The sequence below is a fragment of the Pleuronectes platessa genome, chromosome 10, assembly GCF_947347685.1.
Source record: "Pleuronectes platessa chromosome 10, fPlePla1.1, whole genome shotgun sequence".
Taxonomy (NCBI): domain Eukaryota; kingdom Metazoa; phylum Chordata; class Actinopteri; order Pleuronectiformes; family Pleuronectidae; genus Pleuronectes; species Pleuronectes platessa.
Window position 1 is genome coordinate 16,187,909 of NC_070635.1, and position 18,900 is coordinate 16,206,808.

The 18,900-nt window shown below is 40.0% G+C and overlaps 1 protein-coding gene across 1 annotated transcript in view; it reads left to right on the plus strand.

Moving 5' to 3' along the window:
- cdkal1 (CDK5 regulatory subunit associated protein 1-like 1) overlaps positions 1-18,900 on the plus strand; it is a 236,898-nt gene that overhangs the window by 162,561 nt on the left and 55,437 nt on the right. The window contains exons 11-12 of the mRNA XM_053431777.1: positions 2,074-2,254; positions 11,995-12,057. Of these exons, the coding sequence (XP_053287752.1) occupies positions 2,074-2,254; positions 11,995-12,057 (244 nt within the window). The remainder of the gene's footprint in view (positions 1-2,073; positions 2,255-11,994; positions 12,058-18,900) is intronic.

Sequence of the window (18,900 nt, forward strand, 5' to 3'; positions counted from 1 at the left end):
ACATTTTATACTCATGTGATGAGAGAATTAAATAGCAATAAATAAATGGTGTGAATTTATTCAAAAAAGGAGAATAATTTATTTGACTAAACTTACTCACCTTCAAACCTGCTTCGTTCTGGTGAAAGCAGTGTGGTTGCACACTGTCAGAACCACAGCAAACTGAACTATTTCTTCCCTTTTTCATTACACGTTGCTTGATTAATTATTGTTGGAGCCTACAGGCGGAAAACAGTCCTTTGTTTACCCACCAAAGTGAAGGATTAAAAACATGCATTTTGAGTTCAGTACTCAGGGGGTTTGGAACCACTGCTTGAGGGCATCCCAAGAATTTAATTTTAATCACAAATAGAGGATTATTCATTCATTTAGTCATTTAACTATTCCGCTTTTGGATTTTTTTGTTTTGTTTTTTAGGGTAGTCGTCAGGCAGATCTGAGAGGTCAAGGATGCCTGTGCCTGCAGGCCATTGGTTAATATTAATGACCATCAGCCAATTGGAACTCATCAATAGGTCAGAGGTTATCATAGGGTTGCAGATGCAGGGAGTTAATGTAATTAAAGATGCATCATGTTGTCGATTGCCGAGAAAGTGTCTCTTCCAGTCCTTTTCTCAGTGTCTTTGTTAAGCTGTCTCTCGCTTCACTGGTCTGTCATGTTTGTTTGTCTATGTGTGTTTGTGTCTTGTTTTAATGTGCATTGTGTGTAAACCTCTGCAGCCATGTGTCTTTAGAGCGGGGTTTGTTCATTAATGTGTGAAGGAAAAAGAAGAGAGAGAGTTTCAAGAATAAAGATACAATAAAGGAATGTTCTTCCTCTTCCATTCCATCCAAATGTTTTTTCTAGAATAAATCTGTCCGTTTTGTGTTACTACTTAAATCATGACTTCTTCTTAGACATTTCTCGCTAAATAACGCAACACATTATAAATAACATTGAGAGGCTACAGTTTCCCTCCTATTCCACTGCATTTCGAGCTTTGATAGAAATCTTGTAATCAATAGTGTAGCTCCCTTGTATTGACAATGATTTCCAATTAATTCTGCATTTGATACCTGTTTAAGTCTGACTTGTCTAGAGCAAGAAAGCAATTGGAAAGCCAGCTTATGACAAAAAAAATTAAATCGATGTTGATCCTGTTCGTTTTTACATCATCATATTACAAATTATCCTCATTTATGATACCGGACAGCTACTGAATGCCTTTGGGATCAAGACTTATCATTGAAACCATATGGCATCATATATTTCAAAGGGAATGTCAAGTATGTATCTTAGGATACATGGGTTTCAGACAGACATCAGTGACTTAGCCTGGGAGATATTTTATAAGCCAACCGAGTGCTGTCAATACAAACAAAATACATAAAACAAATCAATGCATCTATTCCCAGACCCCACCAACTACAATTAATCCAATGAGCCAGCGGGTCAATAATCAATAGCTAACGATTGGCAGCAGAGGTTGCCAATTGGGTTTTGATTGGCTGAAAGAGTCAGTTGGGAAAGACTGTAACCTTCTGTTCTGCTGCAGTGCTTCACCTAGTTTTTCAAAGGCATTTGTCAACGATCGGAAGATGTAAGTGGATCGCAAACTGCAGAGTAAATTTAGATAATTGATCTAAGTGTAGTTTGAGGTTAATGAATGTCAGACTGAACTTTACAATGTATGTTGTTTTGTTGTTTGTCTTTTTTATATTATGAAATCTCAAGAGATGTTTCTGCGTTATAGGAGGTGGATATCAATGATTCATTCTGATTGAATTCTAAAACATTTCAAAACAAAAATTTTAACGTGGAGATACATAACAATACTATGTGACAGATTGTGTGCAACCATGTGCTGTATCGTGGCTAAACGCGTTTGTCTTAATATTAACTATTATCCCAAAAAGGTTGAGGATCAGACTCGCTATTTTCTCGCAACACCAGAAGTTAAACAGATGTAAAGCCTTTCCTCGTCCCAGCACCAGATGTTTTTAAAACATAATTTTACAACCAGGAAATAACAACTTTAATATGTGAGCCTGAACACACACTCTCTCTCTCTCTCTCTGTCTGATTCTCCCTTAGGGTCCCAGGTGTAACCATCGCTACTGATATAATCTGCGGTTTTCCCGGTGAGACAGAGGAGGACTTCCAGGAGACGGTAGACTTGGTGAAATGCTACAAATTCCCCAGTCTCTTCATCAACCAGTTCTACCCCCGACCTGGTACACCTGCCGCCAAGATGGAGCAAGTACCAGCACAAGTGGTGAGTGCGGGACACGGGCAGAAAAAGACTCTCAATACAGTTTTAGTAGTCATCTAATATACATCATATGACTTAATAATGATTTTAAGATGGATTAAATTGGAGGTAAAACCAGCTTTTCTTAAAAATGTATTAAAAAGATCTGCAACTGTATCATGTGTAGAAACCCATACATACTGTAAATACTTTTTTTATTGACATGCATGTGTGTATGTGCTGTTTATATGCATAAACTTTATTACATGTGCAGACACAAATTTGCATGTGTGTGAGAAAACACAGACCAGCCGCCTGTCATCTGAAAACTTAAAAGCCCGTTCCAGTTCTGTCATGACTTCTGTATGACTATGAATTTTAATATTGCTAATCCTGAAAGCCGTTAGAAGTGTGTGTATGATAAGTGCATACGAGTTACAGTGTCTCACTGTCCCTTCAAGACGGACAGACTGACACAGTCGCTCTTCATATGGAGGCATGCAGTTTTAATGTAAAAAATGTTAAAGCCTGATTTTGAGTTAGAGGTGATTTATTTAGCTTCTCTTTCTTTAAGAGTGTTTTATGGGTTTTTTTGGGTATGTGAAAGTTCAGCAAAGTTAAAAAGCCCGCTGCAGCAATTAACTTCATGAGGAAAATGACTACTAATAACAACTTTTCAAGCTATAACCAGAATCTAAATTATGACCCTGAATATGAGCATAATAGTATTATATAGTCTGGTTTAAAGTTTTACTGCTGGGAGTGAACTGGAATCAGAAAGTCCAAATCTGTTCAGAGGTGAAAACACTTTGTTGGGATGAACAAACATCAACTGAATGTGAAAGAATAAGACATCTGCCATCTAAGCCAACATGTCCTTGGCTGCTTTATCTCCCCTTAAACTAATATTATCCCGAGAGCCAGAAATGGAGGGGAAACCTTTTTCTTATATTCGTATTAAGCATTAAGAGAATTTTTTAGTATTTCTCCACAACATAAGTCAGATGTTTCAACATCTAGCACATCGTGTATTCATTATATCTTGTTATTCTCTGTATAACCATACGACTCCTGTAAGATTCTCCCTCTCATCCTCTTTCTCTCTCTCTCAGTCCTCTGCTAAATGAAAGAATTAGTGGCTAATGAAGCAGTAATTGTTAGCAGAGGTGTCTGTGTGAGGGAGGCAGATGAACATATCAGCAGCTCCAGCATTTCCTTGACCCTTTGCCTCACAGGTTTCTCACTTAAATTATTGTGCACAGAACCATATTCAACTATAAATTAAATAAAAATAATAATTAAACTTTAATACTATGTATTAACGTTCAGACTTTCATTTGATATAATACTACTAAATTACCAAGTTTCTGCTTAATCAGCACTAACTTGTCTAAATAACTCTTCATTCTTATGTTATCGCTTGTATCTGTTTAATGAATCTTAATGACCCTTCATCTACTTGTTCATTCGCCTGAAAAGTTTTTCTTTTTTCCTCTTTGGTTTGACCTTTGCTGCCCGACACTGTATGTTCTATATCTTCTCGCATTTGTGCCCCCACACTCTTTACCATCAAAGTGTTGACACATCTCTTTCAAGTGGAGCGTCTTCATAAGTCATTCTCTTTTTCCCTCCTCCCTCCTTCCTCTCTGAGGAGAAGCCGAGTGTGTCTTGGAGGGATCAATCCCCAGACAACCACATCGCTGCTTCGCTTCTTCTTATCTTTCACCCCCCCCTCCTTTCTTTCTCCTCCATCTGTCTCATCCGACATTTATTGTCAGCGTTTGGATGTTTGCATGCATCTTTCCAAGGCTTTATTCTGCAGGCAGCTCTGTGCCATATCACTGGTTACTGTAGAAACTTTCTATTCTCATATCACCATCTTTTACACATGAAATAAAATTGATAGTTAGTTTTTATTTTTTATATTAATGACTGCACTAAATCTTTGATTAGAAAGGAGCAGCTTGCTTCACTTCATCAAAATAATATATCCTTCTTCACTCTGTCATCCTCCATTTCACCATTTTCACTGCTCATTGAGATGATTTGAATTGAAATGAATTGTGACGATATCTGTTCTTGACAGATGACAGCAAAAGGTGAGAGAAGGAGTCAGAATAATATGTTAAAGTCCCTGTAACCACTACACATACTTTGGTGGTTAAAGCTGCACACAACATCACATCATCAGTCACCATGCACCTGTTCTTACAGACTCACACACACACACACACACTCAGTGAGTGGTGGCAGCTAGGCGATGTCTAGGGCATGTAGGGTCAGTCATTAATAAAGTGCACCAGATGGTTTGTCTGGAACACAACTGTGTTGAATAGCCACAGGAGGGATGGATGGAGGAGGAAGCAGAGACAGAGGGAGGCCTGAGACAAAGAGAGAGGGTAGGTAAGGAGGGATGGAGGAAAGGAAGAAGAGTAAGGAAAGGGGATGTGCATGGAGGACATAAAGGGCTGCGGGCCCTAGAGGGGCTCCATCATCCTTAGAAATCTGACTGGCCACGGCAAGTGCTCACTTACTAAATGTGGCAGCTCATCGGTTATGAGGATGTGACTGATGGAGGCAGGGATCCTAAATCTTGACCGCAAAAGCAAAGTGCGAATATTTTTATATATTGTTATCTTCGTTTTGTAAGATTGAATAAGAAAAACATAAATATGTTACACCAAGCTGTTTTCCTGCACTTATTCAAACATCATTTGTCATTGGAAAATAAACATTACTCAGGGTGCAGAAGTCAAATGATAAACTTGTTTTGGGTACTTGCAGCAGAAAACCTATGCGATCAAGGATCGATGAAGGATAAATATTAGTGTGCAAAAGTGTATTTTTTTAATATTGTTTGAGTTGCCAGGTTTTTGTCCACATCTGCCAGTAACAACACACTCTTCAAAGTGAAGTAAGGTGTGGCATAAATACGTACACCCTTAGTCAATTGGTGTGCTGACATTTTTATTTTTATTGTGTTTTATTAAAATATTGTTCAGCCTCACCTGTCTGATTTCCAGCCGTGGCAAAAACAAACATTTGAATAGAAAACTACATAAAGAGATTTATCTCAATGAGTCGCTGAGTGAAGCAGAGAAAACACACAGTGTCCAGCTGCGACGAGGTCCAGGTGTTTTGTGCTATCTGTGGGTCTAACTTATTAACTATGGTAATGGATGATGTATGAGAGACCGCGGGACAAGGGGAGAGCAGAGGCAGATGTAAAGAATTGGAGACCACAGGGGTGGAGGGATGGAGAGAGGGAAGGGAACGCGTTGAGAATTAAGGGATGTGAATGCTATTAGCTTGGATCTCCATAATCATCCCCAGGTGACTAGAACTTAGCCTTGATAAATGGACTTGGTGAGTGGAGCGTGTGTACGTGTGTGTTGGGACGTCTATTGGTATGTAAGGAAGAGCTGAGAATGAGCAGCTGCAGGGCAGAGAGATCGAAAAAAAAGTGATAAAGAAGGAGATTAGCTGTTCTAGTTGGGCAGTGTTTTTAATTTCCCCAGGTTGTAATTGGTTAAGAACTCCATTACCCACGAGGCACCAGTGCAGCAGCTGTCAACGTGAAACAGCTGGCCAGCCACTAGTAGCTCCATCTTCTTGGTGCACCATCATTTATCTACGCCTGGATGTACACACAAACTCTAGCGTGGACACATACACACACACACAGACACAAACATGCAGCTCTCTTTGTTTCAAATGCAGACAGTAACTCCCTCACACACACTATCAGGGGAGATACTACCGCTCGGCTAAAGGCAGTCTAACAGGTATTAAGGTTGAGTTAATGGTTAAGTTGCTGCCTGAGACCGGGTGGGTTTGCACATGATTAATGGACCTGGTCCGCTAATAATGGAAGGGATAACACACACTGCATTTTTTAAAGATCGCAGAAGGGATAAACCCAACGGAGAATTGTATCAGATGAATCAGATCTAACAAATATTCAACAATAAGATTCTCTTTTCGGTGTAGTTTTTTGAATGGGGTTCGATGGGGCGTTCAGGGTTTCAGCAATATGGTAAATTCACATTAGATGATAAATCTGTCAAGTTATGCCTCCAAGCTTAGGTGTTACAATTATGCTAAAGACAGATTGGAAATGTACAATATTTTCTGCCTACTCTAAATATCATCCCAGAGGTGTTATTGTATTAAGTCACTGCAAGCTCTAAATTCACCACTTCTACGCACCAGGCAGAAAGATAATATTATATCAGTGTTTAAAATGTCCCCATATGTAGAATTAAATAACCCATTAATAAATAATTGTCTTTAAGAATTGCAGCAAACTGACGGGTTCCAGTCTTTGCCTTTCGGGGCAGCTTTGTTTGTTTGTTTGTTTTTGTTTTTCCACACCCAACTGCATTATATTTCATAATATTTCATAATGTTCCTATAGGGTTATAACTAGCTGGAGAGACTTACTGACTATATTCTGCAGGGTATAAATATGAGGATCCCCAGTGGGTCTTAGTTTTAGGAACTAACACATAATTATAGATTTGATTAAAGACGAACTTTGTAGAGGAACTATTAATTGAGTTGATGCCTCAGAAAGATAATACTGGTGAACAAAACCAATTAAAATGATGGTTATCTCATGAAATCAATTTTTTTTACACAGTTGCATTTCCTTCAACATGTCAATACCTCAATTTACTTTTGAGTGAAAAAGGTAAAAAGTTAAAAAAAAGTAAGTTATGGCAATAATTATTCATATTCCATCATGAACACCAAGCTAATTAATTTAAAAAAGAATCTTACATTTGTATTTTATTGAAAAGAAATCCCAGTCGACTAAAGAGATTTGTTTTGAACATGATTCTCCCAAGGGCACTCAACTGAAAGGAAGTTTCATAGTTCACAGCTGGTGAGATTTAAATGATGGCAGCTCTTGAACGTTACTAATTCACTGACCTGAATGTGTCTCAATGCCATGATGAAATTAGTTTTTAGTCTCTTCTGATGCAACATGGTCACATTTGAAGAGCGACTCTGTTGAGTGTGAACAAAGCTCACGAATATCACACTCACAGCTCTGCATTGCTTCAATCTGACCTAGGAAGCAAACTTTGTTATTCTCTCGGTGCATATTAACAATTTACAGGTTTATGTACACCTTAGTAAAAAAAACTAACATTCAGGGGATCAGACACAAGTCATCATTCAACATATTGTAACTGGACCATGTTATATAGTACAGTGACCTCTGTAGACAGACGAAGGTCACACACATGCAGAGCCTCGTCGCTGTGACCACCCTCACTGTGATGCTTTAGGAAGTGTTAATCCTTGGCACACAAAGACGGAAGCAGACTCAGATTGTGCCTTCAGGGTTCTTTTCTGTGATGATACACACACACTTCCACACAGACCCACTTGCCGTGGGTGTAGACTCTATAGCACTAACATCTGTCTGTCATTAGGTAAAGACAAACAGACACATACTGGTGAGCCTGAAGCTTGTTCAGTCCAGGCTAAGGCAAGATCACCGTCACCTTGCCGCACAACATACCCACAACCGGGCAAACTGACACTCACGATACAAAGGATGTCACAATACCAGAAATTCGTTGGTGCCAGTACCTTTGAAATTCCATGACTCTCACACAAATGTCCCCCATAGTCTTGCTTTTTGGGGCCACAGACGCTCACACAGACTTTGACAGACTTTGATTCTCAGTAGGACTGAACTTTTCTGCCCAGGGGGTCTAGCAGCCCAAAGAGATTTAGCTGCATCACCTGAGGCAGCAGATTCTACCACTCCTCTTTTTGGCCGGGGCACGCAACATCATGGATTGTCACCTTGACATCGCTCTATTCGAGGACTTTGTACTGGAACCTGGCCAGAGGCTCCACACCAAATATAGCTGGAGCAGTTGGAATTTGCAGTTTGGCTGGTTTCAGCTCTGACTGACCATCGCCAACTACATTTACCAGTGAGTTTTACCGAGCAAAACTTTTAGGCAACAATCTTTTACCTGTTATTGGCTTGCCCGTAAAAATATCTTTGGCATAAATATATCATCTTCTTCATATCCATCCATCCGTTATTTTTACCACTTGTCCTTCTTGAGGGTCACGGGGTGGCCTTGTGCCAATCCCAGCTGATGTTGGGCGAGAGGTGGGGTACACCCTGGACCGATTGCCAGCATATCCCATGGCTGACAAACAGAGACAAACAACCATTCACACTCCCATTACCACCTACGGACAGTTTAGTCTCCAATCAACCCAACCACAATCTGCATGCCTTTGGACTTTGGGAGAAAGCCAGATAACCTTCTTGCTGTGTGGTGAGAGCGCCAACCATTGTACCACCATGCTGCCCTTCATTTGGATATCAGAACGTCTGCAAAACACCAGAAAAGTGTAAAATATGAGACTTTAAATATTGTATCTGGTCGAGTAGTGTTACAATTTTTCCTAAAACCATAGCATTTTGCATGTCTGATCCTGTCCGCATGGGACCTGTGTGTGTGTGTGTGTGTGTGTGTGTGTGTGTGTGTGTGTGTGTGTGTGTGTGTGTGTGTGTGTGTGTGTGTGTGTGTGTGTGTGTGTGTGTGTGTGTGTGTGTGTGTGTATCCATGTAATGTCACTTCCGGTTACACGTTGCATCCGTCTCCGGCAGCAACAACAGATGGATGCCACTGTACCAACCATCGTTCATCATCACGATAGTGACAGGTCCACAAACAAACACATACACACAGTGTCTGTGTACTTGCTGGGTTGTCACTTACACAACCTCGACGGCATGCTAGATTAACGTTTTTCGGTTGATGAGCCATTCATATGCACACAAACACGCAGACAAATCTGTATACTGACAGATTGTGTGCAGCTTTTGCAAATTAATAAAGTTCTTCTACACAGTAGAGTTGGAAAGATGACAATGGATTGAAGGTAGAATGTATGAAGAGCAGAACCACTGACATTAAACAGGGTGGTCGCAGTTTGTTTTGCACTATTTTTAATTAAAGATTAGAAATATCTATTAAATGCAGGTTCTAGTTGGATTCCCACCAAAAAAAAGTGTTTTTAATGGTGAAACATTGTTGTATAATTATGTAAAGAGACAGAAGTAGCGGCCAATTCTATTTTCTGACGTAAAACGAAAAAGGTAAGGCCATAAAAGTGAGGATTCACACATTTAAACTACATTTATCGATACTGACACTTCTCACCTGGAACACTGATGGCCAAAAGCAGTGCACAGTTAAATTAAATCTGCCTCCTAGTCTGGTGTCTATCAGTTGTACTCAGTCTCAACTTGTTTATAACAGAGCCCCCTGCCAGTGGCTACAGACCAGTTCCACTGCTACAACTCAGGGTGTAGGTCTGGCTCAAAGGCACCCTGGCAGCAGGTGTCGTGGAATAATAAGAATGGTGCTTATCCACCTTCCTGCAGCTGTTTCCACACTTGGCTTGAAATATCCACCTCATAACCTCTATGTAAGTGGCATCATCACTTTAGAAAAGGCTCAAGTATTGAGATGGGGTGTCTCTTTCTCTAATCCCTTTTATGGTGGCAGATTTGTGATGGATCTCTGTCACTCAACATTTTGTATAATTATTTTAAATCAGTTTTATTCTCTCTTTCTGCTTTTGCTTTTCTCTTTCCCATTCTCTCTAGGTTGTCTCCTTTTTCTTTTGTGTTTTTCATGTTGGCCTTTTACATTGTATTTGGCAGGTTTTCACACCTCTGTACATTTTTTGTATACTGTAAGAGTTTGTGTGTGCCAGCGTGTAATGGTATTCGTGCCTGTGGTGTGTGTCTTTGTGTGTGTGTGTAGTATTGAGCTGGATAAAATCTTGCTGGGAGCTCATTGGGGGTTGAGAAATCCTTACCTGCAGTTACATCTGTTTTACAATCCCTCACTCTCACACACACACACACACACACACACACACACACACACAAACAGTCCAACACTGCTGAATAGGGAATGATGGTGAGAGTGATGAAGGGATGGCAGGAAGAGAGAGAATGGTGTTGAGGAGCAATGATTAGAGGATTACTCTCACCTGAGGTGCTCCAGGCAGAGAGAGTGAGAGATTGAGGAGGGGGACAGACTTGTAAGGGGTTGATGGGTGAGAGAGTGGAGACGGAATGATTAGTATGAGTTTTCCTTCACTGATGAAAAACACAGGGAGTAAGGGGAGAGGGTGGGCACTGAGGAATATATGTGGAAAGCCAAAGACAACCAGAGAGAAGGGGATTTGGAGAATCTGGAGAGCCCTTTGGCAGAGAAAGCGAGAGGGAATCTGGATGGCAGACGGACAGGGCCAATGATTATGGGATTGTGAAGAGCCCTAGGTGAACAGAGAATGAGTAAAAGATGGGTAGGTGTGGAGCATGGGGAGGCAAAAGCAGTGCACCAGTGGAACGGAAAGAATGAAGGGCAAGGAGGGATAAGAGGCGCAATAATGAAAGAATGGACCTCACTAGAGACGAAGAGAGTCCAAGCTGTCGTTGGCCGAGGGGGTGGAATGCAATCGTCTTTAAACACTTCCCACCTGATACTCTTATTTCACCTTTCTATCCTCGTCTTTGCAGTTTTCATCCACTTTCTCATTTTCATTGCCTGTTTTCTGACACTTTTCACTCCTCCTGTTGACGTTAAAGGACATTAGCACCGCCTGATGTAATTTCCTACTAACTTTTTTAACTTGCGCCATCGTTGTCAGCTTGACCACAACTATTTGAATCTAAGTTGTCCTCTTCCTCCTCTCCATCCGTATTTCTCCAAATCCTCAAGTCGTCTTTGCCTATCCCAAAGCAGCGCTTACGTCATCCTGTAATGACGCCTGTGTGTAATAGCAGAACGACTTGTAGGTTGTCTGCAACATATGTGCAGATCTGCCCTAAGGACACTGAACCCAGCCCTTTGCATGCTAACACTGGAGAAGAAGGGAAAAAGGAGTAAGCATGACAATAAATGCATTCTCCCTTTAGCTACAGTAGGACATACGTATATCCTTCCCCCTTAGCCAGACATGGCCTAATCAGCGCGCTAATTAGCGCTCTTTGTAACTGCGTCGGCCTCATGTAACTGATTGCATTAACAACTGCCACGCATCAAACAGTCATGTCTCACGCTTGTGCATCTCATTATACATTAAGGACACGCAAGGTTAAGTCCAGACTTCGAGTGGGAATAAAATAAGAAAATTCGAAATATTTCCTACTGCAGCTGGTGGTCAACTCTATTTCTCCCTCCTCTGTTCATTCTACAGGCTTAATGAATTACTGGAGGCTGTGTTCTCAGCCTTGTGATTCATTTCCATGTCTTTAAGGGAAGTTAATATCATTGAAGATGTAATGAAGGTCCATATTTATACCATAAGTTTCTGTTAAGACCAGCTAGAGGTTAAATAAAATACTAGGGGACATCATTTAAGATATAAATACTAAGATAAATAAAGTGCATGTAACTGGTCCCACAGCACCACCAAATATAGAATTAAGGAAAAACTATTCAAAGGAACTCACATTCAAATTGTCATAAAAAAAAAAGGCAAATGCTGAGTAGTTGGCACACAGAGGGTGACGCTAATGATTCGATGAATCTACAAAGGTGAATGGGTTTTAATTACTATTTACTCAAATTAAGTAAATATTGTGCAGTTTATTGAAATTATGTGATCATTATGCCTAGCTTGTTTGACTTATGTGTTTTTAGCTGTGTTGTAAATTCACTTTATGGGTTGCTTTTGTAATGTATTTTCTAACTGTCTTACAGAAAAAGCAGAGGACTAAAGAACTGTCCCATCTCTTCCACTCCTACAACCCATACGACCACGAGGTAAGACATCTTTAACATGGTGTTCCTGGATCACTTCCCTGGTTTACATTTTTCCATCTCTGTCTTTGTGTTTAATTTTTTGTCTGAAAATGAACTGATGTTTATTTTTGTCTTTGAGTGCCGTGAGTTTCTTAATGGGGGGAACAGTAAGTGTTGGCCTCAGTCACCTCAAAACCAGAAGCGTTCACTTGACATAACAAGTAGTTGTACATCAGTGTTGCTGAATTGTCTTGATGATTTAGTGGCCTCCTCAAAATGAACCCCGCTTGTCAGCAATCTAGTCGATGGGGTTTTTCTTAATTACATTTTGAGTGTGTTTGTGTTTCTGTATTTGTGAGACTGAATTCTGGAGCCAGAGATAACTCTCCTCAACTGTGTGCGTGTGTTTGTGTATATACAGTATACTCCTGTGTTTGTGTGTGGATTTGGGCCCATACAAAGTGAGGGTAACATCTGACATACTTACAATGAGGAGGTCATTGTGTCAGAACTGGAAGACCGGAACAAACCATGTGGTAGACACAACGTCAAAGACCCGTGCCCGGTGGAATCCAGGGGTTAATTTGTGACTCAAAGCAGTACAAGTGTGTGATTGTGTGTGTGTGTGTGAGTCCCTCATCTGTCCTCCTGTAAGTGACAACTCCATCTGCCGCCACATATTTCTGCTGTCTTGAAAAAGACAAATTACATTTTGACATATTATACTATCTCCGGTGCTTTTGAATGGAAGGCTGTGGCCAGTTACAGCAAAATGCATGTTGGGAACATGTGGGGGATTGAGGTCTTTCTAGCAGGTATCATAGTGTGTCAATCAGCAAAGCTTTAGCATTGCCAACTTTTTTTTGGAGAGTTTATTCCTTTGAAGGAGTTTGTTCCTGTGGTGGAGTCGTTACACATTAATTAAAAGGATATGAGACAGATCACGTTTTCACTGTGGCAGGCTTGACGCTTTGCCTCCCACGCATACACACACACATACACACACAATTACAAGCACACTAATGATAGTACACATGGAACCCACATGCAAATGACTCAGAGGATAAGCACACACCTAACACAAACACAGGATATAAATTGAGCACAGTTAGCAGAGAATATCTTAGTATTACGTTATCATTTCTGCATATAAATGAGACACTTTGTATTTGTGAACATGCTTTCGCCACACGTATGATTCCCGGAGGAATTAAGAATCCGTCGTTGTGACAGTGTACCACTGAACATTAGTTCTGTAACAGTGTTTTTTGTGTTGGCTACTTTGCGTTACTTCAAGGAACATGTTGATCCATTAAAGTTTGGATTATGTTTCTTCAAAAATTTAAGAAAATTCTGATTAATCTCTCACAACAAGTCTTGGAAAGATGGTCTGTATTTAAATATAAGTCTCTTAATCTTGATGACCACTCAAAGCACTTCCAGGACAGCACAGTGTGCCATACAGTTTTTCCATTCACAAACACATTCATATGCATCTATGTGCAGCACTTTCTATATCATACATCACTCCTACACTTGCCACCAACCCTCTAGTTAGTTGACCAACCACTTAACCTCCATAACCACAGCCACCATATCGGTGTTCAGGGTTGTCTGGCTTTAAGCGAAATACTTTGTCAGTTGTCATATTACACAAACTAAAGACAGCTGAACAGACACCTAAAACAGGGTCTCACAACAAGTTGTCACGTTACACAGAGGTCTCAAATGTGTATTTCCTTTGTTAGCACTTTTCATGATAATACAGGGGTTGGGCATTCCATTCTCAGAGGACAGATTTTGTGTGAGCTACCTCTTTAAATGTACTGTATTGTCTCACGAGTTGTTAGACCTCTTAATTCACTCTTAGCCTGTGTAACAGTTTGAGATCCTCAGGGACGAAGCCCCTGTCTGCTGCAAAGTTAGTGCTAAGGATGAAGCGTGGCTGCAGTCCCAGACCCCCTCAAAGGCTCTCTCACAGGGAAACAAGCTAGGAAAAGCTGTCCATTCGAAAATCCCCAGATAATTTAATATTTATCCTTAAATTTCTACATTCATTTGTATTTGCCACTTTCTGAATCTTTCTTGCTCTAAAACACATCATTTGTCTGATATTCCGTATCTTTCTGATCCACATCAGAGTGAAATGTCATCTATCTCAATGATAACCTTCCTTTTTCAATATTTTGTGCATGAAATGTGTCCAAAGAAGTCCTGTCATAATATATGATACGTGATATCCCTCATACATAAATATTTTCATATGTCAAGCAAGTTTCATTTAAATCTTCCACACGGCTCAACTTCCGGCCATGTTCTAGTCAGCCTATTCCCTTTTTTTCCATAGATTGTGTAGATGTGAAAATAAATCCTCTTGCATTACAGGCCCAGATAGCCGTGAGATATGATTTAATGATAATAAATCTAATGTCAAGCATGCTTCCTTCGAGATCAACCACGGTTCTGCCTGTCCTTGCCCATGTCCATACACCGTGGAACACGTTGAGGCAAAATAGCTTGTATTAAGCCCGTATAGCCGTTAGATAGAAATAAATGAAATCTGATAATGTCCCTCATTTTATATTAAATTCCTTTGGGTGTCTGGCCTTTCAGCTTCCAGTTGATGTAAGGATATTATGCGCTTACGAACGTGTCTGTGTGTTTGTCTGTGTGTGTTTGCGAGAGTGAGAGAGAGATAAAGAGGGAGAGAGAGAGAGAGAACACACAGAGGGAAGCGAGAAATTGGCGTCTTTACAGCCATTATTGTTAATACACAACCTCCTATAGGTCCACAGAGGTCATTAATAAAGACAGAGGGGGGTGGGGGGGGGATTGAAAGCCTTTATTATTCCATCGCTCTAGGCTACAAACCAAATGAAACAATGTTTTTCTAAATGAACTAATTGTTGTATTTGTACCACGCTTGTTTCTTAATCTCCCATGGCTTACTCCGAAACACATATGGGTAAAATGACTTGCTGAAATACAAGCAGAAATGGGCCGTCAATTAGAATAGATATTTTTTCTTTGTTTGGTTTATTTTCTTTCTGTTCTCCATTTATAAAAAAAATTCTTTTGTCCACTCTGCATCTGAACAGCAGCAAGTTAGATGTTTTCTTTTTTGCGCATATACATGTAGATAATTCATCTGGAGTCTGTATGTTAAAGAGATAGAGGTGTGTGTGTGTGTGTGTGTGTGTGTGTGTGTGTGTGTGTGTGTGTGTGTGTGTGTGTGTGTGTGTGTGTGTGTGTGTGTGTGTGTGTGTGTGTGTGTGTGTGTGTGTGTGTGTGTGTGTGTGTGTGTGTGTGATGATTAATGTGAAGTATCCTATAGCCAGATGGTGCTGAACAAGGCCCATCCATCAGCAATGAAAAGACCAGTGGGCAGAAAGCTGGCAGAGCACTTTGTCTAGGGCCAATGCCCTGCACTGGACAAATACACACGCACGCAGGCGCACATACACTCACACACAAGCTCTACACACACACAGACCCTCTAAGGCCCTGACTATGTAACCCACTGAGCCATGTTAAGCCTTGTGTTTTGTTTTGGAATACAGGTTCCTTCTTGTTTTTTTTGCTGCCTGGGTCCCACATGAGCATTGCTGCCTCACCCTTGAAGCAAATCTGGTATAGTCTTGAAATGTACTGGTCCTCAACCTATTCTGTCCCTAAGACAGATTTTAAAGGTCACGTATTGTGTTTTCACTCCTGTCTGTTTGTTTGTTTGTAAACAAGACTAGGCAAATACAACTGGATGGATTACCACGATATTTTCAGGGGGCTTATCCAGGAATTGTTTTTCTCCTTCTTTAACATTGCAGTTTTCAAACTTTCCTTGTTGTCTTCAATACAAATTCATGGATCTTGATGGAAAAATACGCTTTGTTTAGAAGACTGATATTTATTCTTAATTTGAGAGAAATCCAAATAAAAATCTGGATCTAGTGAATTTGGATGTTGTTTTGTAAAGAGGCTGTTTGGCCTTGGCGGAGGTCTGCACTCTACTGAGTGCCCTTCTCTTTCTGTGATCTGTATTCATTTTTATTTCACTACAAAAACTGTCAGCAGGTTTATGAAAACACTTGAAGTTTTAGTCTTCAGTCCTCTTTTACCTGCACTCACATATTTATATATGTGGTCATCCACTGCAACCACTATTTTCCCCCTGCGGTCATGGTGGATTCTTTAGTGAGTTCTACTGGAGGACTCTTTTCTGCCTAATTGGGTGAATTTAAAGTGGTAACTGGTCTAAAACCTGTCTCTGCTGTGTCTGTTTTCTGTATTCAATTTATCAGTAATTACATTTGCTTTGTTCACTAATGAGAGTCAAGGATAGTTCTCTTGGCTACCACCATGCTTGTCTTAGTCCTGTTTGTCTAGACTGACCACATGGTATTCCCTTGTGCAAATGTGTAGTTAGAATATAAGTATGAACAGACCACACATCACGCACAGACAGACTTTTCTGTCTCTGCAGCAGCACAGTGTCATCTGGTGTGAAGTTTTGCTTCCCGAAGGGTTTGCCCTTCCAGGTTCAGGTTGTGAAACTCCCATCATGCTCTATTCCTTCTCTGCAAACTCACTATGTGTGTGTGTGTTTGTGTCTGTTTGTGTGTGTGTGTCCAAGCACTCAGCTGCTGCTGGCAGAGCTAACAAAGCCCCTCTCACCCCACATATTCTCTTGAGAACACACGCACACAGGCGCACACATGCATTCTCCATGCGGTGTTTATAGGCCTGAATGACAGGGGTGACAGTTTTCCCTGCGGCAAGAGAGGAGGGACAAGCTGTCAACATGGCCCGCTGCATCTGCCCCACCACACAAGACACAGAGCGAGCAAAACAGAAAAAGGGGGAAGATGGAATTAGAAGGAGGAGGTGGAGCCGGCTAAATTAAACGACTCTTAATGAAAGAGTAACGCGAGGCGAAAGAAAGACAATTTCAAAAAACTTAAACACTTAATTACACTCAATAAACTTCACCCCTTCAATTATTCCGAACTCCCAGTTTGTTTCAAACAAGTTGATATAATTATCATTTGAAGAAAAAATATATATATCATAATTAGTCTAACAATTTCCTCTCTCTTTACCACAGTTCTCTTTTTTCATATTTATTGCACGTTCTTAAACTCAGAAATTAGCATTCTGTTTTTTTTTGTTCTCTCTGTTGGTATTTTTAATTGCTTTTATTTTGTTGAATGAGTTATTTTAATCTGCTGCTGTTTGGCACCATCGTGAGAAGCTGACCTCCCTCTGTGTCAAACTTGACATTTGTTTGCCACACGTTTCTCCTTTTCTTTTAATGAACTGATTGTCCAGGGCAAGAGAAGGAGGGTAAAGATGACAGAAATATTGGCTATTGTGATTCATATTTTCTTACTGTTCCCTATTAACTCGTCTCTCCTCCCATCTGTCTCTGTTTAGTCTGTGAAGGTTTTGAAAGTCTTCTTTTTGTTGATTTCTTTTGTTGCTTCCCTACAACCAGACAATAGATTTGATTTCCATTATTTATGTACTGATAACAATGACTAATATGTGCCATCTCTAATTTCTAATTATGATGGACTCAATAGTACATTAAGATATGAATGTTGTTGTGCAAGGTTCATTAAGAATGAATTCTGAGAAAATGTGACTCTGTGAGATGTTTTCTCAAAGGTATTTCTGTCCCCGTTACTCTCCCACTCATGGCCTTATCTCTTTCCTTCACACAGTTTGATATAAGATGTGATATATGAATACGTTTATCACATAGTCCCTGAAATGAAATCTCAGCAAACATTGTAATGCAGTGCAATTGTTGGCTGTTTACTCTCTATCTTCTCCCCTCATGGAGTATCATTCTATATCCGCAACTGCTCACCAAGAAGAATATGATTAAACTAGAATGGAACTCAGAGAGAACATACCTCTGCAAAGACTTTACACTCCTCTTAAGGAAACCACTTTTAAATTCACTAGATCTGGATTTTTCCCATGATTTGAGCCACAGTGCACACACTTATAAACATCAGTCCCCTAAATATGCTTGTTTATGGATGTTTTCAAGATTCATAAATGATTCTTTGAGAAATCAACCAAATTCCCCAAAGGAAGGTTGAAAAATAATTTGTATCCACCCCAAAAGTGAATAAATTCTTTCCTGACCCATAATGCATCCTTCCACCAAGTGTTATGGTAATCCATTGAGTAGTTTTTGCACAATATGGTTAACTAACAGACCAAACAAATGGAAAAAAATATGTCCTCCCTGCTCGATATTATTTATTTTAGAATGAATGAGAAGTAAAGAAAATGACATAATTGTGCATCATTTAACTCTGGTATAGTACATTTTTTCATTTTAATTATAGTTATCATATTGTAGTATAGCCTGGTTAGTTCTTATTCTTACTATTAAACTGGATGTAACTGCTGCAATATGGACAATAGAGATATGTAATCTGGCAGATACAGATGAGACAAACATTCACAATTTAGTATAGGACTGGTCACACAATAACATCCGTCATTATGTGACAGCTGAGAGCAGCATTTGGTTCACTGTATTGTAGGTACTTTTCTCTCACAATGTTATATGACCTCTCTCCTCTGATGATCACCTCTGCCCAAACTTGTGTGAGGCCTTGTGTTGCCCTACAGGGTTTTACAGCGTGTCCTTCATTTTAGTACAGAGCCTTGACGGCAGACAGGCCTCACATCCAAGAGTCAAAACTGTTACTACAGCTAATGCCCTGACAAAGGGGATTCATTTAAGGGTTTGGGAAACACAATGTTAAAAAGACCTTTTCTATTACAGTAAAAATAATAAACGACCAATCAAACACTAACAATAATTGGTCAGAACAAGATAGTTTT